This window comes from Anser brachyrhynchus (genome assembly GCF_964034855.1).
Source record: "Anser brachyrhynchus genome assembly, chromosome: Z".
In the NCBI taxonomy this organism is placed as follows: Eukaryota; Metazoa; Chordata; class Aves; order Anseriformes; family Anatidae; genus Anser; species Anser brachyrhynchus.
Window position 1 is genome coordinate 34,225,917 of NC_137697.1, and position 22,301 is coordinate 34,248,217.

The 22,301-nt window shown below is 35.7% G+C and overlaps 1 protein-coding gene across 1 annotated transcript in view; it reads left to right on the plus strand.

The window, feature by feature from the left end:
* The window catches only part of ALDH1A1 (aldehyde dehydrogenase 1 family member A1), a 37,029-nt gene extending 15,144 nt beyond the window's left edge, over positions 1-21,885 (plus strand). Inside the window, exons 4-13 of the mRNA XM_080574307.1 lie at positions 2,309-2,438; positions 3,434-3,495; positions 5,449-5,577; positions 8,318-8,431; positions 10,187-10,289; positions 10,886-11,070; positions 15,472-15,636; positions 17,232-17,389; positions 19,087-19,161; positions 21,274-21,885. Of these exons, the coding sequence (XP_080430433.1) occupies positions 2,309-2,438; positions 3,434-3,495; positions 5,449-5,577; positions 8,318-8,431; positions 10,187-10,289; positions 10,886-11,070; positions 15,472-15,636; positions 17,232-17,389; positions 19,087-19,161; positions 21,274-21,346 (1,194 nt within the window). The 3' untranslated portion in view covers positions 21,347-21,885. The remainder of the gene's footprint in view (positions 1-2,308; positions 2,439-3,433; positions 3,496-5,448; positions 5,578-8,317; positions 8,432-10,186; positions 10,290-10,885; positions 11,071-15,471; positions 15,637-17,231; positions 17,390-19,086; positions 19,162-21,273) is intronic.
* Positions 21,886-22,301: the final 416 nt, after the last annotated feature.

Sequence of the window (22,301 nt, forward strand, 5' to 3'; positions counted from 1 at the left end):
AAGAACATTTAAAGAATAAACGTTCCAGTTATTTGGTAAAGTGCAATACTCTACCTATTCCATGTTTGATGCTACAATTAAGATGATCTCTTTTCTATTTCACATGCCTTCTGGAATGAATATTTAGGCAAGTTAATTGTTTGTGTTCTCCTGAAGATGAACACTGGTTTTGTGCCAGGTATATGCCAATACGTGAGAGAGAATCAAGAGCATCCAGCATTCAGGATCATCACTCAGACTGATTTAATCACAATTAGAAGTATTTAGCCATTAGCTACAAAACACACCAATAATAAGTCAATAAAATTTAAACCTCCAAAATATGCAAAAGCTGCAATGAAATGTCTATTTCCTGTTCTATTTTCTTTATGGCTTTAGTATACAAAGGCACTTGTGCATGTCCAAACAGCTTTTTAAAGACAAATGAAAAATTCAAAGGAACCGAGGTTGTGTCCTCAAGCTCCGAAGATTACAACTCTCAGATTTACACTTTTCTTCAAGAAAGTTGATTCTCTGAACAACTGAACTAATCCTGTCACCTTGATATGGAATAACAATCACCTAGTTTTTCAGGAGAAATCTTCAGTGGCTAATGTGTCCTTGACAGTGCTAGATTTATTGGAGTTGAGAAAGGGTAAATTTTAAGAGAGCTACATTTTTTAATAGGAAATGTATGCCCACTTCTCAGTTAAATACTGGACAAATTAGCATTTGCTTCTTTGTTGTACCACCTAAGGTATTACACATGCAAAGGGGATAGAGAAATAATCTTTTTCTTTTTTCTTTTTTTTTTTCTATAAGAAAAATGAAACATTTAGATTTCGTTCCCACTAGCCATTTTCATAATATTAAAATACTCCTTTTCTCTGAGACCCCTCCCAAGTTTCTATTTTGCTGACTTTGTTTTTATTTCCCATATTCCCCACATTATTGCCAACTTTTCCCTTTTAGATAAGGTGTGTTTGAACAAAGTGTTTCCAATGAACACAGACTTTGTCCACTCGTAGCTTATCCTAAGAACAGCAGAGCCAGTGCTACAGCTACAAATAGCATTATAGATATTAGAGGTCAAAATAGACCCCTTAGCTCATGTGTGTTTTAATGTGTTTTTGCATCTATTCAGGATGTAAATTATTCCATTTCACTGTTTTATATACTTATGTTTCTCATGAAGTCCATGAAGTCTCATGAAGTCCAGAGGCTGAACAGTCCTATAGGTATATAGGTATACTCTGGAATAGTAAGCAGTATGCTGAAAAAGCATTGATAACTTCTCCATTTGTTCTGCTGTCCTCTCAAATTTGATATCTGCAGTACATCGATTTAACTAAAATTTTGGACTTTAGAGGCAGGTTGTTGGTGAAACATTGTACATTCACAATTAGTCAGTATACTCATTATGAACATTAAGGAATTTTGGACATGCAAAATAACATTTAGAAAATAAAATAATATCTCTAAGATCTGACTAGATCTTGAAACTATACTTCAGGTTTTTACTACTAAGCATCCTTACAAGATTGTTCATAAAGCTGAAGGTCCACACTGTCTCTGTGATGAAAAACTTGAGAAAAAAATCTAGCACTATTAAGAAGATGTTGACATTATCTAAGGACTTCACATAGTCTTTAGCTAAATGTCCCAATAGTTAGGGGTATTAAAATGGCATTAATTCAAACCACACTCCCTAGATTTGGCTGGAATGATACAATTAATTTCTCTCTCTTAATAGTTCCCGATGTCTCAGATCTTTCCTTTGCACATTAGGAGATTTGGGGTTTATTTTAGAATTATATTCCATACTTTGTCTCTTCTTGTTCATATAAGATGCCAATCATTCATTAAGCACATAGAAAGATCTCTCTTGATAATTAAAAAGTAGAGGATCCCAAGTTAGTGTGACAGTTATCAGTAGGAAACTACTGCCTTCCTTTTATGTCAATGTACATAAGTCAAGGGAGGCCACTCAATTTATTTGTAACAATTAACCCACAGACCCCTAGCTGTACATCTACAGCTTGTATAATATTCAGTTTAAACTGGAACATCTTAACCATTTCAAATGTATGGTGGTCATGATATCTGGATAGGTCACTGAGAATAAACCATCATGACATTTTCTCATTTGCAAATTCCCACCTTGGGTTTTTCAAGTGCTAAGCAGCCTTTAGAGGGGAATTAATCCCCTAGAAGCTAGTATTAAGTGCTAGTACTCTGAACTGAACAACCAGATACTAAGTGATGAAGTACAGAAATGAGAAGGCTTATCAATAGTTCATATTAACTTTGTAATTGCTGTTGTTTGCAGACAATGGAAGCCATCGATGGTGGGAAACTCTTTTCTACTGCCTACCTAATGGATTTAGGTGCCTGTATTAAAACATTACGCTACTGTGCAGGCTGGGCTGATAAAATCCATGGTCGGACTGTTCCAATGGGTGAGTAGCTTTGAGATAACAAATGTACATAATTGAAACAATGTGACCTGTGTAAAACTACCTTTTTCTAGAAGCTTCACAGCACCAAAAACATTTTAAATGGAAAATATTTTAGACAGTTCCTAATATAGCTTATCTTGTTTTATGCACCACTAATACATTTTACTGACAAGAAAACTTTTAGCTTATATATACATCTAGTAAGTCTCATAGGTTACTTTTGCATAGCAAGGTATCATTTATGCAAGGGTACAATACTGAAACCCAGGTAGCAGCTCACTAAAGCAAAGATTAGCAGAAACAATAGTATTTCTTTCAGTTATTGGATAGCTTATTAGGAAGAGTACTAAAAGAGAGGAAACTTTTCTTTGTTTTCCTGAAATTTTATTCTGTTCCCTCTTCCATTAAGCAGCTCTAAGAAAACATTGTTGCTAGCCACCTTCTCTCAGAAGGACAAAGAAAAGAATGGTAATAAAGAAGGAATTAAGGAATACTGGAGTGATAAATACTTCAAACTTTTTGCATGACATGGATCCCTATGCTAGGCTTAATGGAACACATGTTTATTTGAAACAAAGAGAATTTTATACTTAATGGATTTGATTTAAGCTAAGGTCTAATATTAAAAAAAATGTCTGATATGTACCCAGGATTACAAGTAGCTTTTAGAGAAGAACTTTCAAAAAAAAAAAAGTGATAAGAAAAAAAAGAAATGAAGAATGCTCATTGGTATGCTGTGCATACCACTTTGAGAAGCAGGGTTTTCACTGCGAAAACTCAGTCATATCGACAGAGTCAAACCTTGAAGCTATGAAGAAAGTAGAGATTGAATCCAGATGTACTTCATAGTTGTTCTTGCACAGTTAAGATTTTGAAAATATCTTAAGTAAAATTGTATGTAGCTAAGTTTGGTATCCAGCTTTATCTTCTTTCTGATTTAACTGTTTCTCACAACTGTTTTTCCTGAATGTCTAATTTATTTCTTCTTCCTCTAGATGGAAACTTTTTCACATTTACAAGACATGAGCCCATTGGTGTGTGTGGCCAAATTATTCCTGTAAGTTGAAGCCATTTATATAACACGTAAATGTTCCTGTTGTAAATGGGCATGCTTTTGAAATGTTTTCTCTGCAAACAGATTAGTGAAACATTACCAGTCAGAAACTTTCTGTTTCTAAAATTAGAGACTATCTTAAGTATTCATCAAAATCTTTCATCAAATCATGACATTTTGAACAGTTAATCTAGTCCAGCCTTGTCTCTCTTCTCCCTGTATGTGGAGGGCAAATAAAACACAAAAGATTGGCTGATGAATTAGTTTGAAAGATAGAACTGCATTCTGCTGGAACCACAAGATTTGGAAATAAACTAGTTGGAGAGAGTAATATAAGCCTATAACCAATAAAGTGTTTGGTACCTGGAATATCTGTTCTGTTATATATAATAACTGGACAACAAAAATCTCTAGTTATGGCTGAGAATCATTTACCTTGTTGATGGTACAAGCAATATAAAGAATATATTTAATTGGCACAATGATACTAAGACACGTTCCCAAGTTCCTGATCAGCGTCAAAATTCCCAGTTCTGAACTTGCTTATTCTAAATGAAGTTTCAAAAGGCCTGCCTGAGTCTGAGCATCCAAAACACTGAGGAAATGAACTTTCAAACACTTTTTTTGTGAGATCTACATGCTTTCAACAAGTAGCTGTGAAAATGGTTATATGAGCTAGTCACGCCTAATCCACATGCCTTTTTGCACAAAGTAGGTTTGGCAGCCTGACTTGACCTGCTCAACAGCTTGCCAGATTCTAAAAGAGTCAGCTTGTCTATCAGGTTTGTTCCGATATGTGGGACCTACTCTTGTTCCTGACATCCTTCAGCTGATCTTGCAGATTTTCTGTATCTTTAGACTACTACTTTGGTTTAGAGAACATCTCTAGAACACAGCATATGGATCCAGCTTCTAGTACAGTTTGGGAATCTATTGATCTAGTTTCTTTTGTAAGTCCAGCACAAGATATTTCAAATGAAGCACAGAGTTAAGATATGGTAAAGAACTAGACACTCTTCTGTGTAAAATTACAGCCTGGAATTATGGACAATTTGTACAAATGCTGGCTTTCCATACAAAATGTTCAAGAATTTCTAAGTATATCTCTGTTTTCTCCCCACTGAAATTTAAAGCCACCTAGTTCAAGGTCTATACATAAAACATAATTTAAGGATTATGTGAATGCTGTAGAACACTTTTGCTAGCTCAGCGTTTCCCTTCCACTTCCAGTTCTTCTTCAATAAGAAAGACCAGAAAGCCCTGTAATCTTTTATTTTGGGTTATTTGTTCTTCAGTTATTTCTGAGGCTGGGGTGATGTTTAAATGAGATAAAGAGCAGTTGCATATTTTCTGACATACTAGGTTAACTTCCTTTTCCTCTTTCTTGTGCATCTTTTGTGCTGAGACCCAAAGGCTTAATACTTCCTAAGCTATTAGAATTATTCTCAAAGAGGCAGCCCATTTTTCGCCAACGACATAGTCCCTTACACTGCTGAACATGGAGTCCAAAGGAATCAGCTGCTCTGCAGTTTGGTTGGACTAAACACAATAGAAAGCAGACAGTGAAACCACAATGGAAGAGAACAGCAGCAGTGTTACACCTTATTGCTTTGTCTCCCTTAGAAAACTGAATTGATGGTGAACACGATCATTTAAGAAACAAGACAGCAAAACTCCCAACTTTACCACTAATTCTACAACAGTCTTTCTGATAGGAGTACCCTTCTGGTCTCTTCAGTTTTTAACTAACACCTTGGATCCCCTGGAATCACATATACCAAAATCAGTGGTCTTTGTATAGTGTGGCTTGCCAGATGCTTTTTCGAAATACCGTCCCTTTGAAAAGAGTTCAACAAAGAGTTCATCCACACAGTTGGGTGCTATTATCATAGAAAAAAGCAAAGGCATTTTGGTTATGTATTAGTAATAGGATACACCTTCTCATCTGTTTTTCAGTGGAACTTCCCATTGGTTATGTTTATCTGGAAGATCGCCCCTGCCCTTTGTTGTGGAAACACAGTGGTTGTCAAACCAGCAGAACAAACACCACTGACTGCCCTTTACATGGGATCCTTAATTAAAGAGGTAAGTCAGTAACAGCACAGTTTTTTGCCCTTCTTTGAAATGTAAGAGAATACTGCAGCTGAAATGCCACAGAAGTAATATAAGCTAGGCTGTCCTCTGCAAGTACTTCTCATTGCATGTCTAGCCTTGTTCTATGGAACTTACCCTACTGTAAACCAGTGAAGCAAATCCAGGGCAAAAGCATACATATCTTTCAGCTTTATCCACACACACAGAGTAAACAAAACAAAACAATACAAAATAAACAAACAAAAAAAAACTCACAATAGCAACTTAGTAAACTCCATTCCTTGGTAAACGTATTTGCACAGTACCTTTCAAAGTTAAAAGTAAACAAGAAGTCAGGAGCAGGGTATTTTGAAGTGGGTGGCCATGGCTTTATTAGCATAGTTATCACAGAAAATAACCTGTTTGTACAGCTAATTATTATCAGATAATTATTATTATTTTTTAACTGAATATACTTTTCACCCAGCTGGGTTTGTAATTAACAGAGAGATGTAAGTCTGCATTGCTTGACTGCTGCCAAACTTAAGAACTTTCTTCACACAGAAACTGGGAGCACTTTGTGCTCTTGAATGTAAGGAGTGTCATAGTTTATCCAGCGGTTCCAAATTTACATTGACTATTGTGCCCAGCCCAGCAAACACCCAAAGAACAGTTAAACAGTTTAGCTATCTCACTTCCCAATAAGATCAACAAATGTAATCTAACATGTTTGGAGAGTTGGCACAGACGTCAATAACTGCCAGCTCAGTAACCTTGTACAGTGCTAATGGCAATGACTTGGCACTTTTTATTATTCTGGTTCAAAACAATGATTCAGCATAGCACACAGTCTCCAGTGCTATTTCAAACAAATTAAATGAGTATTAAGAAGAAACTAAATCCTACTGTTATTTTATTATGTGGGAAATGCTATTAGATAATATTGGGTCAAGGAGATAAAAAAGCAGGTACCTTTTCTATTATTTCTGATTACTTAAAAGGAGAGCTCTAAAGTGGCAATGTGATCATAGATCACTTTTGCATGCCATTTGAGAATTGTTACTGATAATGACTGGTAGAACACTAAAATATTTTTAGTAAAGGATATACATTTTACCCATTTAGTGTTCATCTGGATGAGAAGTTTAGGTATGCCATTGTTAAATGTCTTTAGTGTATTATCTGGTAGATATAGTACGGTTTTAATAAAAGACAAATTTATATCATCATGTCCCTCAAGAATTATTCAGCCAAACATTGCTGAGTTTTAGTTTACATCTGGATTACCCACGTAAAGTTGGAACCTGACTCCCTGTTGGTGATAAAAACCTTAGTGATCAGTTCAGCACTTACTTTAGAATTCTTGTGAAACTATCTAATCATTTAAAATCTAAATTATTCTCAAGTATACACATCTAAAAAAGAAATACTGTCATTCTTGATAATCCTTCCTATCTCTCTTAATAGTCCTCACAAAATTTCTTTGCTAACACACATAGAATAACTTCTACATGAAGTAGACATGAAAATTGGTGTGAATTAGTCTCATAGAAAGATTTTCTCTACAAATTATGCGTGAAACACAATACTAAGAAAATTGAAAGAACCTCATCATCTCATCAGCTCCTGGGTATTCTATGACTTATTAACCAGAAAAGTTAAATGAGCATTAAAAAACTGATGGAACATATTAGAGCACTTGAACCTGTAAGAAAATGAAGTTACTCAAACAAAAGTAATTGTCTGCTGTCCATAATGAAGGACATGAGGCTTAGGAGCTATAAGTCACCAGCTGAAATACACCATTTTACAAACAAAATGGAATCTATGCATGCAATTCAAAAGTCACAATTAATGCTAAAAAGAGACATATTTAAGTGACAAGAGATGCATTTTTTTGTCTTTTAATTTTATGCTTTCTCTGCTTGATAAGTGCCATTGAGATTCCATAGCTACTTCATAAACTGACATGAAATCCAGCAGCACTTTATATTCAAGGGAGTTTGCCTGAAGTTAGAAAAAAATATTTTATTTTGTCAACGGAAGAAACGTATCTAGTATAGAATTTGTAGGAAAATAGAGGTTTGATTTGACACAAAAGTTTGCACTTTCTTTAACTATAAAGTTTGCCAGATAATGGAACTTTACATGTCTTCAGTAGCCAACTTTTTCATGCTTGGTAAATGGTCTTCTCTTTCTGTGCTGTTAGCTGTCATTTTATCCATTCTCTACTGCTGTCCAGAGAAAGGAGTAAAAATATTGAGTTGAAAGTATCATTTCCATCATTTTTATTAAAATAATTTTATTGTAAGTCAGCAGATCATTAGTTAAATGACATTTAATATGAGAGGTAATGAGCAAAAATCATCAAGCCCACAGAATGATTCAAACAACTTTAATGATGTTGCCAAAAAATTAAGCCATCTTTTTCTTTACATATCCAAGTGAGAGAGAAAAAAAAATGTACTTTTTGCCAATGGCACTAAAAACTAAAATAATGTGTTCTTTTCCTGTGTTTGTGTTTTTTTTTATGGTTTGTTTTTAAGAAAGAGCTCAATGGCATAAAATAACATCTGTTGGGGTTCATAAATCATGTGAGAAATGGACATGTCTGGGGCTGTAAGGCTGAGAATAACTGTATTACTCTGAAAAAGTGACTGGAGAACTGAAAAGGGAAATAAGACTATATGAGACATGTTTTTCTAGTCATCATTACTTCTCCAATTTTATGGCGTTTTCTCTTCCAATTCAGGCAGGATTTCCACCTGGAGTTGTGAACATTGTGCCGGGCTTTGGACCTACTGCTGGAGCTGCTATTTCTCACCACATGGATATAGATAAAGTGGCCTTCACAGGCTCTACTGAGGTATTATAATGAATGCAAGAAAATATAAGCAGGAACTGTGCCCCTCTGATTCCCAGTAATGATTTAATGTCTAACTTGTTCTATGTAACTGTTTTAACTTTTTTCTTTCTTTTGGCTGCTGGTTTGTTAAACAAAGTCTGTTTAATGATTTGTTGGTTATTATTAACTTTAAACATATTTAAACAATGTTTGTATTGCAGGAAAGCCCTTCAAACAAAGGCACTCCATGAGATACAATGGTTTCTATATACCAATGCTATTTTAAGGCTTGTCCTTTAAAAAGAAAACATTTTAATAACTTTTGTTGTTTGCTTCTTTTTAAGTATAACTTTAAAAAAAAAAATGCAGAAAGTGAAAAAAGCTGTGCTCTGTTCTCTTTAATAACATGATGGTAGGAAGTTACTTCAGAATTCTCATTCCTAGTCCTGCACACATGTAGGTGAGGTGATGGGTTTAGGGTATTTGAATGATACAGATAATTATTTGGGTGGTCTTAGAAGTGTATATATCAGTTATACCTCAGAAGAATATGTATCAGTTTAACAATTGAAAGGAAGGTCACTGTTAATTTTTCCTAACCTTTGCTCTCGAGAACAAAGATTGATATGACTGAAGATTTCTCAATGCAGGCACTCTCTAACTTTATCCTTACTACAGTACAGTACTATCCGTCTGTATGCATAGTACTTTCTGCTGTGTGCATGCTACATGGAAGAGCTGCCAACTGGTCTTTTAACTTCTTGGATGTGCACTCCAAAGATAAATATCATTGCCTCATGTCAACAGTCAGTGTACACTGAGAGCAAGATCTGTGTTTATTCTCAGAAACCATCAGCATTAAAATAGTGGGAAAAGAAAAGGATCCAAAACCAGGACATATGAGAAATAGTCCATATATATTCCCAGCAGACAGTAACTAAAATTCCCCGTGCCCAATGTCCTCCAAAGGCAGGTGGACAGGATCATATTTCAGGATCATATTTCAGGATCATATTTCCTGATTTTGGTGGCTGTCCCTTTCTTCTGACAGTATCATGAAGAGCTATTCCCAAAGACAGGAAGGCTGACATACAAGGGAAGATATCTGATGGTTACTACACACTAGCAGTTACAGGCCAAAGCTGCAAGTGCCGCAAGATTTGTTTTTTCCTCACAATTTTCCCAGGATAATTCTCATTAAAAAAAAGTTCATTTAATTACGCCACCAGTGGAAAGAAACAGGACAGGGGCTCTGCCTTGCTGTGCCCGTTTCCTCTTCTTTCAGGTCTCCTTATTACTGGTAAGGGAGAAACTATAATAAGGCAGTTAGTCATGCAGGCACTGTAGATACCTACATTTTCTCTCATTCAATTCATGTATCAAAGGGTTTTCCCATATATACATTTCAATTTATTGAGAGCAAGTAGCAGAGCACAAATCAATGTCTAGTTTAGATTACACATGCAAGCAAGTAGAATGATGGAACCAAACGGGCATCAGATCTCTTTGTTAGATAAAATTAATATTTCCAGGGGAAAACAGTTCTAGGAAAGAGTTCTACCGCTTTGTAGATTGCAATTCATCTACACACTGAGTCTTTCCTTCCAATTCTGCTCTCTCCTTTTTTTTTTCTTATTATTTTTATTTCTACAATTACTTATTTCTATAGCTACTGGTTACACAATTCTGAGCTATGACTTCCACTTTCAAGGAAATCAGAGAAGTGTTACTGGGGTGTTTTTTTTAGGTAAAGGTGTCTTTTTTTCTGCCTTTTAGGTTGGAAAACTGATCAAAGAAGCTGCAGGAAAGAGCAACCTGAAAAGAGTTACATTGGAACTTGGAGGAAAAAGTCCTAACATTATATTTGCAGATGCAGATTGTTAGTAGCATTTTCATTACATAAACTGACTACTTTTTCAAGTCCCATATAGTTTTTCACCTCTCTGTTAAAAAAAAAAAAAAAGTTTTGTTTTGTTTTGGTTTTTTTGGTTTGGTTTGGTTTGGTTTGCTTGTTTGTTTTGTTTTATTCCATTTTGTTTTCTGGTCCTGCCATAGTTTCAAAGCAAATTGTCATCAGAAATTGATGGCTCTTGAATGAACAGGAACATCTGGCAGCTTGCCAAGCCTTATTGTAATTATGATTCTAATGGAACAAGAATTCAGAACCAAAAACAGCTAGATGGACCTTATTAACTTCCTAGCTGAATTTTTCTCTTGGTACTGTCGATAAAGCAAATAATGTTGAACCAACATTTCACATACAACAGTTGAATGTGTGTTTGTCTTGCCATACTGTGCTGCTCTACATGAGAGTAGCTTTGGACTTCAGTAAATAGATGAATACCCGTGTTTTAAAGGACCATATAAATAAAAACTGTTAAAAAGGGAAACAAGATGTCATTACAAAGGTTTGCAAATAATTTAAGAGGTGACCACTCAAACTTAAGATCTGATGAACTCTGCATTTCTTTACAGTGGACACGGCTGTGGAATTTGCGCATATTGGTCTATTCTACCACCAAGGACAGTGTTGTATAGCAGGATCTAGAATTTTTGTGGAAGAGCCTATTTATGATGAGTTTGTTCGCCGGAGCATTGAACGAGCAAAGAAGTACACCCTTGGGGATCCTCTGTTGCCTGGTGTACAGCAGGGCCCTCAAGTAAGTAATATTATATGTCTTATATAATTTTGACAGAACATCACACTTTAAAGTACTTCAAAATCTACTCCAGTGGTAGTGTTAAGTCTACTTATTATTGTCCAGTAGTCAGACTGGATAAAAAAATGGAGTGAGGGTTGTTTGTATTACCACGATATGCCTAAGGGTAGAATTTCATTCTATTTTCCAGTATTATGGAAAGGGGACAATTATATAGAACTTAAATGCATTGAGAAAATTACGGAGCAACAGCTGTAAAACTGTAAATTCGATCACCCGTGTTGGAGTGCTAGCATTATATTCAAACACTGCCAATGTAAATGAGTAGCTTGATGAAACTAAAGCTGGTAGTGGTTTTTACCCTTTTCCAAGGTGCTAGTGTTTCATTATGATGTTCTCAATTTTAGAATATTCCACAATTAAAAAACAGCACTTTATAGTTTTTACTGGTTGTGTTAAAAGTGTATGCCAAGAGCTTCCCTATTAAATGAAGGCTGAAATGCAACATTAATAAGCATTAATATCATAGTACAATGGATTCAGTGGATTCTGTCAATCACATCAGAGAATTGTTAAATTATTTTTTTCCTGGGTCTTATTCCCATATCAGTTTATACTATAGGATATACATTTTCTTGGAAGAGCTACTATAAACACATTTGATCATCACAGAACAAAGGAATTGTACCAGAGACAAAGCAAAAGCTGGAGACAAAGGAACTACCACACATTCGATAATGTAATATATTCTTCATTGGTTATCACAGTCATTTTTTGTAATCAAAGAAACAAAGTAAATTGGAAAATTTTATTCCAAGCTACACAAGCTAATGTAAAAATCATAAGGATCCTATTTTGATATCCTGCGATGTGTCTAGCTAATGAGCTAATATGTTCAGCTAAATAAATCTAAATGCCAGAGGACGAGAATTTTCTAACAAGGAAACTCCAGGAATTCAGGTATATTTTTGTCAGGCTGGTGTACAGCTAACACAGAGCTAACAGAAATCTAGTCTTATATTATTGTGGCTTTACTGAGTTTGAAATTCATATTAGCATTTTAAATAAGAAACAAAAGTAAATTTTACTTAAAAGAGACAGTTAAACATTTGAAAAAAAAATACTAAAACATTAGATGGAAGGGGAGGAATCCTCTCAGCATTTGCTTTCTTTGACCTCTTTTACTTGTTAGCAAGATTTAGAAGAAATCATGAGTTTTTCAAAGGTTAACGAAATTTGCCCTGCTAGAATTGGTATGTTCTGTTTCTGTCTGTGCTGTTCTTATAGTCCAATTTTAATGGAAAATGTAATCATGCACTTTAGATAAATTTATTTTGCAGTAATTGCTTTTAGTCTCTCATTGCCCTTAAATCATATGCTGTTCTTTGCCTAATTCTCTTTTGAAAAGGAAACCTATTGACTATGTTGTGTCATAGAGCCTCCTTGAAAGCCAAATTTGTCCTCCAGTTCACAGGCTCTCTGGGACAGCACCTGCCTCAGGCAGAAAGTTTGTGTAGTGCTTTGCACAGTGAGCATGAAAGAAGAGACAAAGTCCCTACTGGAATGCAAAAGATCATATATATGCTAATTCACACATTATTAAGAAAAATTATGATGATAATAATAACAAAGGGATGACTGAAAACAACATGAGCTGTATCATCTAAACGTTTTCTTCTCTTCATGATGTTTATGCACAAGAGATATTTGGCCACCAAGGTAGCAGAAACTTTGTCTTCAGCATGTACTAAGGTAATTGTTTGAAAGCATAATGACAAGGGGAGCACATGGAACTAAAAACCACCTCCTTATGAATATCCTTATAAATAAATATCCCCATAAATATCATAGCTTTTATCATAGCTTTAGTTGAGTAACTGTTTAGTCTAATACACATCCAAGATTCCCCAAAACATTTTAAAATACTATATTTTTTCTACAATGGTAAGACTTGTAGCTTAAGGTGAAATGCCACCTTTTTAACTGTATGAATAAGAAAATAAGATGCACACCTACTTCACTGGCTGATAAGTATTATCATAGAGAAGTAGTGTTTGCGCAAAAGTCCCCCCAGAAGTAATCTCAGTGTCTTCGTGAGCCAGTTCTTGAAGGGTTGAACTCCAAAAGAGTGAAGAAAAGAGTCATGAAACTGTGAATAAATAAATTAATTAATTAATAAAAGAGAGGGTGTTGTATTGTAGGCCTTTATCAAAGAAGCATTGAGTTTTTCTTGAAATAAATGTTACCTTGTACGCAATTTCCCTGCAGGCATGAAGTTAGGAAAAAATTCTTCATTGAAATGGTTGTGGAGTATTAGAACAGGCTGTCCCATTAAGTGAATGAGTCACCATCCTTGAACATATTTAAAAGGCGTAGATGTGGTGCTGAGGGACATGGTTTAGTGGTAGACTTGGCAGTGATAGGTTAACTGTTGACTTGATGATCTTAGAGGTCTTACAGAGAAGAGGAAAGGAAATGAGAAGTTTTCTTTTTTCCTGTCCTGCATGATATCCTTGTCTCTAAATTGGAGAGACATGGATTTGATGGATGAACCACTTGCTGGGTAAGAAATTGTTTGGATGGTTGTACTCAAAGAGTTGCACTTAATGTATCAATACCCACATGGAGATCAGTAACGAGTGGTGTTCCTCAGGGGTCAGTGCTGGGACCAGTTTGTCAGTTACACCAAGCTGTGTGGTGTGGTTGACATACTGGAGGGAAGGGATGCCATCTAGAGGGACCTGGACAGGCTTGAGGGGTGGTTCTGTGCAAACCTCATGAGGTTCAACAAGGCCAAATGCAAGGTCCTGCACGGGGCAATCCCACAAATCCCACAAATACAGGCTGGGTAGAGAATGGATTGAGAGCAGCCTTGATGAGAAGGATCTGGGGGTGCTGGTTAGTGAGAAGCTCAACATGAGCTGGCAGTGTGCACTTGCAGTCCCAGAAAGCCAGCCAAATCCTGGCCGGCATCAAAAGCAGCATGACCAGCTGATCAAGGGAGGTGATTCTCCCTCTCTACTCTGCTCGTGTGCGACCCCACCTGGACCACTGCATGCAGTTCTGGGGTCCCCAGCACAAGAAGGACATGGACCTGTTGGAGCGAGTCCAGAGGGCCATGAATTTGATCAAAGGACTGGAGCACCTGTCCAGTGAAGACAGGCTGAGGGAGTTGGAGTAGTTCAGTTTGGAGAAGGCTCCAGGGAGACCCTATTACTGGCCTTCCAAATACATACAGGGGGCATAAAGGAAAGCTGGGGAGGGACTCTTTGTCAGGGAGTGGAGTGATAGGACTAGGAGCAGCAGGTTTAAACTAAAAAAAAATAAAAATAAAATTTAGTTTAGCTATAAGGAAGAATTTCTTAACTCAGAGGGTGGTAAGGCATTGTAACATGTTACCCAGAGAAGTTGTGGATGCCCCATCCTTGGAAGTATTTAAGGTCAGGTTGGATGGGGCTTTCATCCAGCCAGTCTAGTGGAAGGTTTCCCTGCCCATGGTAGGGGGATTGGAATTTGATGATCCTTGAGGTCCCTTCCAATCCAAACCATTCTATGATTCTGGGACTGTAATAAATGTGAGCTCTTTCTACTCAGGTGTACAATATTTCCTTCAACCCATTTTGTCATTAAAAAAATAGTTAGAGAAGTGGAAATCTCTCTTGTACTCCCTTTGTGAGCTTTTGTGAGTGGAAGTGTAAACTCCCTTTCCAGCCAAAGGCACTAAAACCTACTATACCATAGCGCAAAACTGAAATATGCTTGGCATATGTTGTATTTCCTGGTGAACTTGGGGGAGAGGGAGAGAGATTGGCTTCATCCAGCAAAACATCTGTCATCTGTTTTTCTCAAACCACAAAGGTAAGAGTCTTTATTCCACTAACAACTCGGAACAGAAAACAGCACTGAATTTCAGTTTTAATGTACTATTTCTTTTTACCTTTCCTTAATAGTTTAGGGGAAAAGGAGGGACAAGCTACCAGCCACAACAAAGCACAGAATAATCTTGCAGGCTAGATCAAGTCCTCTGTTATGATTGTAGAAAAAAGTTCAGCAGTTCTCATTTGGATTAAACATTTGTGGTTGACAACAATACTAGGAGAAGTATAAGATACATTTTTTTTTCTTTTGCATTGAAGAAACGCAGCATATCAGTCCCTGCACAGCTGATGCTAGTATGTCAAAATTTCTTTTTAATGATTTATCTGAGAAAAAAAAAAAAAAACTTTTGAGAAGTTAATGACAAGAATGTTTGCAGGGCTGTCCAGATGTTCCACTTCAACACATGCAATTGTTGTTGAACAAATTGAACAAAGCTGGAACATTGTTAAGTTGCAGTTAATGAGCTAGAAGTATTGTTATCAGTGTATGCTGCTTTCATCCCTGCAATATCTTTTCATGTAGATTGATAAGGAGCAGTTTCAAAAAATCCTGGAGCTAATTGAGAGTGGGAAAAAAGATGGAGCCAAACTGGAATGTGGAGGAGGTCCATGGGGAGACAAAGGTTACTTCATCCAGCCCACAGTTTTTTCTAATGTTACAGATGATATGCGCATCGCCAAAGAAGAGGTAAATAAATTCTTGGCAGTCCATACTTTCACTGGAGATTGTTTAAATTTCTGTACAAAATATCCATTTAGAAGGTCAAGTGGTGGCATAAAAATGTTCCCAGTAAATCTGTCGTTCCAGCCTGGTGTTGTTTAAAATCCTTTTCTTGGTTTCTTATGCCCATTTCACCAACTCAGTGGAGGTGAGGGAGAGGAGTGTGAGGCTGGCCTGCCAACAAAGGCTCCAGCTTAAGCTGATAGGAGTCAAGAAATGTTAAGGCTGGGACTGTTAATAACATCACCCCACACTACCCGTGTCTCAGATATCAGTCATGGTAACCTGTAACTGAGAAACAAACCTTGAAATCACAGCTTATGAACTCTTCACTCCTTAAGGAGCCACTCAGGTTGTGGTTTGACACAAATGTGCCAAACAATTATTTTTCAATGAGAGAAAAGACAGGTTGTGCTTCCACACACATTTTGCCTGGTAACAATTTCAACAAAGCAAAGTTTTGCCTCTGCAGGGTTATTTAACCTAGATCTGTTTGCAGAAGTGCCCACACAGTATTGAACGGCTTGTACTAAACCAATTAAGGGGGCATTGCCAGGTCAGCAATGACCAGCTGGAAGGAAGAAGCGTGTTAGGACTGCAGATCTGCTTTTCTCTTGAGAAACCAGTCCTCCAAAAACATCCCCAGAGTGCAGTTATGACCTCTTCTTTTTCTGTTTGTTGTTGTTGTTGTTGCTGTTGTTGGTTGGTTGCTTTGGTTTTTTGTTATTGTTGTTGTCTTTTTTTTTTTTACATTCATCCTGATTAATAATGGGTGCAACTGGTGTCCATTATAATTCACACTAGAAACTCCTTCAAAACTGTCAGAAATCTACGTGCTACTTTTTGCAGCCAGCAATACTGCTGCTGCATTCTGCTGAACATACCTTCATGTTAAAATGGACAAACAGCAGAGCATCAAGATCTGATTGCAAAGGGAAGAAAAATAGGAGAGAGCTGCCCAAGAAGTAATTTCAGTTATCCCTTTTGGTCTGGATGTTAGGTAGGAGACAACACAGAGATGTTTCCTTCAGGTCAATAGTACAACAAGAACAGATCCTCTCACATTATTTTGAACCTATTGAATAATAAACCTCCACAAAGCCAAGGCAATTTAAGGAATATTTGGGTTGTGGGAGAACGTTCTTCTGATCTATATAAATCATACCATACAAGTCCAGTGAGAAAGTATCATTAAACACTTTCAAGGAAAATCAAGTGGAAAACTCAATCTGTGGGAAAAAGAGTAATTAGATGTGGTAGTGCCCCCCTGCCTACACACCATTACCACTGGGTAATTTTATTTATTTATTTTTCCCCACAAGAGGTTAACTTCATTTGCTGTAGGCTAAAAAGTCTTAACCTTTATGTTAATTTATAATCCTTTTTAGAACTCTGTTTTAAATGTATCCTCTTGACCAAATTAATTTAGGAATAAGACTGTCTGACAACAACAACAACAAAAAAAGTTGTATTAAATATTTATTATTTTTAACAATACTTTTATTTTAATATTATTTTAACAATACTAGTCCACTTCATATGTTTATGTGTGTTTGAAACAGATATTTGGACCTGTTCAACAAATTATGAAGTTTAAAACTGTAGATGAAGTTATCAAGAGGGCAAATAATACTAGTTATGGCTTAGCAGCAGCAGTTTTTACCAAAGACATTGATAAAGCACTGACATTTGCAGCTGCTCTTCAGGCTGGGACAGTATGGTAAGTCATGACTTATTTAATTCTTCCCTCAGAACTACAGGTGACAATGGCAGTAATCGTAGGACATTTGGGGGCGTACATTTTTATTTCCATTCTTTGTCACCTTTAGAGAGGTAGGTTAGTGCCATCCTCCTCTGACTCTCTTCCCCTCACCTTTCCATACTTAATGTGCTGCTAGACAAATATTTCTTCTAAGTCTTCATGCAGTTGTCCTGTAAACTTAGTCTGAAAGAACAAACAAACAAACAAAAAAAAAACAGTAAGAGTACTGCTTTACTTTCCATTCAGGATCTGGGGATACCCCAACACATCCTCAAATTACAGGGATCATTTTCTGTAATTGCTTGGTCATTAACCTGTGAAGAGAATCCTCCTGTAGTGGAAACGATTAATAAAATGTGGTTGAGAAAAGGAAAAAAATCACAAGAGGGGGAAAGAACTGTTTCAAGTAAGAAGATACCAAGGGAAACTATAAGGCTGAAAAAGCAGCCAATGAATCTGCCATGCAGATATAGAAGAGAAAGAGGCCACCTACATGGATCCAGAAAGGCAAAGTCTGAGAGAAACAATAGTGAAATCTTGGAGGAATAGAAGACCATCTGACGACTATCACTGACAGAGACCTGCATTTCCCTACAGTTATCACAATGCATCAGAGAGAGAACCAATTTTACTTGAACTCAAAAGAACTTGTGTCCTTTTCAAGTTTTATCTGAAAGCACCTGCAGCCAGTAAAAATTCCTGCCCAGGTCCTGTGACTTAAAAAACATATCCTTTCTTAGAATAAACAATTTTGACCTAAGAGTCAATAATCTTTCAAAAGGAAGAAAGTTCAAAATAAAAGTAAAATCCTTGATTTTTACTCTTAAGTGATTATTGCTCTGTCAAGGAATCCTTAATAATGAGGAGAAACTTTTTTACTGAATTGGGACTTGGAAGGAACCTACAAGAATCATCAATTTCAAATTCTGGCTCCACACAAGACCATCCAAAAATTGAACTATATGTCAGCATTGTCCAAATACTTTTTGAACTCTGGTAGGCTGAGTGTCATGACCACTTCCTTGTGGAGCCTGTTCCAGTGTCCAAACACCCTCTCAGTGAAGAATCTTTCCCTAATATCTAATCTGAAACCAGTAGGCTGGCAGTTGGAGAAATTATAAGATATGAAAATAAAGAATATATGATTTGACAAGGTTGCAAGACAGAAAGAACTTCTCAGCTATGGAGGAGAATGTACATTCTGGTAAAAATCTTCATGCTACAAATTCTTCTATGAAATTCCATTCTCACTTATTATTGTATTTTTGTTCTCCACCATAGTACAGAATATTGCTTAACATTGAGAAGAACCAAACAAAACTCCCTAAATAGATATTGAAGTGATCCTGAATTTACCTAATTAATTAGGTTCATTAATTAGGAAGGAGATTTATATAATTATTAACAGAAAGACGTGTCAGTGCTTGCAGGCCCTTGATCAATGTTAGAGCCCTGGTAATAGTAATGTATTTTCCAGTAACGCTTTGGTTTTTTCAGTCCTGAAATACTTGTATTTTTGCAAATGTGTTGCTCATATATGGTTTGTGAATATCACCACAAGTTTATTATACTTCATGGAGCAACATTGATTTTTCAGAAGTGAATAAACTTGTTCCACAATGTGGAACACTAAAGTCATTTTCCTATTCTTCCAGGGTTAATTGTTATAGTGCAATGTCTGCTCAGTGTCCTTTTGGAGGATTTAAGATGTCAGGAAATGGACGAGAAATGTAAGTAAATGTTTTTTAAACTGTAGGTTCACAGGAACTACAAAATGAAGTTCTAAAAACAACATGCACAACTAGGATGCCCTATTTCATTTATCAGACTACTTTGTAGACTCAGAGGCCACACATTGTCAGACACAATGTCAAGCAAAGAATTCCTCTATGAAACCAATACGAAAATTGCTTAGATACAGATCTTTCCAAAATGATCACATTTAATATATTTCAGTCTACTGATATGCAAAACTGATCCTCATGTTTATGGTGTACAGTTTTTGCATAAATATAGAAAGTGTAATTTCCATGAATATATTTAACTATACATACAGTTCTTACATAGTTTGTGGAATCCCCTTTAAATGCTCCCTGAAAGGTCTATACAGCTCGGATAAATGTAATGACAGAAATAACCCTCTGTAGTCTTCAGACATTTTTTTTTTTTTTCCCCAAAGAAGTAGGAAAGGAAATGAAGTTTACAGAAATTAAAAGTTAATCAAATTGGTTCAAACTTTTAAGGTTTAATCCAGGTTCAATTTGAATCATGTACTGTTTACCTGCATTCATTGTGATTTTCATATTAACAATGGATAATGTGTTACACTGTTTAGTTAAATTATTTTTAAAGCAAAGAATATAAATCAGAATATATATGTTTTTCCTGACATTATGCCAACTGCAAAGCACTTTTACTGAGTAATTGAAGCAATTAAAAATTATATGTGCAACTGAAATATATCAGTGCTTTCTCTCTCTCTCTCTCTCTCTCTTTTTTTTTTTTTCTTAAGAGAGATAAAGTCTTGGGTTTTTATGCTTGCTCATCCCTGGATCAAATCTGCTCCTGATGGCAAAGTTCCCACTGACTTCAAAGGAAGCAGTTATGCCAATGCTGAGAGCTTTAGAAAATGTCAAAACGGAAAATAAATAAATAAATAAATAAATAACCACCACATTTTTGCCATTACTAACACAGACTGTTTTGCATTTGCTGATTGCCAAAAATCGGAAAATTGATTCTGGACTGCTGATTTTTGCAGAAGTATTTTGATGATTTATTTGCTGAAAATAACAGGAAAACAATAATACGTTGTCATAAAAATTAATAATCTCTATAAAAGTGAAGGTACTCAGATTTTGTGTAAATGAAGTTTTCCTCATGCTGTTCAAAATCGCAATTAGTGAAAAAATAAAGATATTTCTGCTAAAAGGCAAGGATGGGATAGACATGAAATTTTGCCATGGAAAAATGAAATTTTGTAAATATGTGGGAATCAGTTGTAGGAGCAGCAGAAGTACGTGTGAAGCAATTTCATTGAAATAATCAGGAAGTCATTGTGTCAAACCATTGATTTCCTTGAAACACAGAATAAAAATACCTGGAATAATAATGCCATTATGAATAAAACTACATATTAACAGAATGCTTCCTCAAAATAATATGAAAAAGAGAATCAGTAATAATTTTCCTACAACACAGAATCCTGATTTCTCTTTTGCATACATATGTACTGAGTAAGGCGGCTGTGGGAACTGGATGGCATCGTACTGTAAAAACTTTGTGTTCCATAAAACAGTCAATTATGTCTAAATGGTTTGTCTGTGACAACTACCAAACAGCTAGGCATACAAGTAAGATTCATCTCATCGTGTAGAACTTGAAGGTGAAATTATGCTAATGACATGTCAGTAAGATTTAAGTATTTTTTACTGTCTGGGAGAAGTTACATTAATTATGTCTCCCACTTACTTGAGATGAAGTCCCTATTTTTTGACTCAAAAAAAAATCTTGACAGCAGAGGAAGGCTTTTTCAAAAGACTTGATGAACATGCTTGTAAAGACCACGAAACTCAGTTTAGAAATGCACTAAATTGATTAAACAGCATTCTTTTGCACAGAAACGAAACTGCTCTCTCTCACACTTTTCCCAGGAGACAATTGCTGCAGCTTTTCAAAAGGCATCCAGCAGTAGTCTAGCTGCACAGATGTCTTCCAAGTATGTCCAGTATCCTTGTTAAACATCTGGCCAATTGCACAGCACCAACAGAAAATACCATCAAGGACATAACTCATATAAAAAGCATTAACCTAAGTATGGCTCTTTGTTCTGTTTTATCTAGGGGAGAATACGGCCTTCATGAATACACAGAAGTTAAGACTGTCACTATCAAAATCCCACAGAAGAACTCATAATGCTGCTTGAGGTGCAGAGTGTATCTTCTTCATGAATCTGAAAAATGTATTTGAATTCTGAAAAGTTTTATATACCAGATTATTCATTAACCTTTTTGCTTTCTGATTGTAAAAGAGAACCTTGCTTGCATTAACAATACAAAGAATAATGTAGAAAAATTTAACATGATTAACTGAGAAAGAGAAACTTTAATTTTTGGAACATGACTAATGTCTTTTTAAATTTGTATTAAGAAAAAATATTTTTTATGTTCAGTGGGAGCTTTCTGTAGTGCTTTGGAAATATTTCTTTTCCAATATATCTTGCAGGTACCATTTAAATTTATGTGGTCTTCTAAATGTTAGATGCCAAGCTGTCCTTTCTTCGTGGCCTTAACAAAAGCACTTATAAGTAACTAGAAGATAGATAATTAACTTTGTCTTTCAAAAATAGTAGACTTCTATATGTATTTCTTAGACTGCTGAATTTGTTCATCTTGATTACTACACAAATGTAATCTGGATAATATTAAACAGTATTAAAATACATCTTCAAAACATTACTGATTTTTCATTAGTCTTTTATATCACATTCATTTACCACTGGGCACTACATAGCACATATTTTATATCCTTAAAGAAGAACTACTATCTCAATTGTACATTTAGGTTATTGGAAGTATATTACATTGGCTATATGGAGACTAAACTCCCTAATTCTTTGCAAGTATTATCAATGGAAAAATATGAATATACAGAACACTGGCCTATTTGCAAAGAGATTGAGCTTGGCTTTTTGGTATAAAACTTTGGTTTATGTATATCAAAAAGTCCTAATAGATGACAAACAAGAAATACATAAGAGAAAGGATCTTTTCCTCCCTCCTTTTTCTTCCTTTAGTTCATTTGTTTCCCCTCATCTTTTTTCCTCAGCCTTTTGTCTTTTTTTTTTAAATAGTGTTTTTTATATATATAT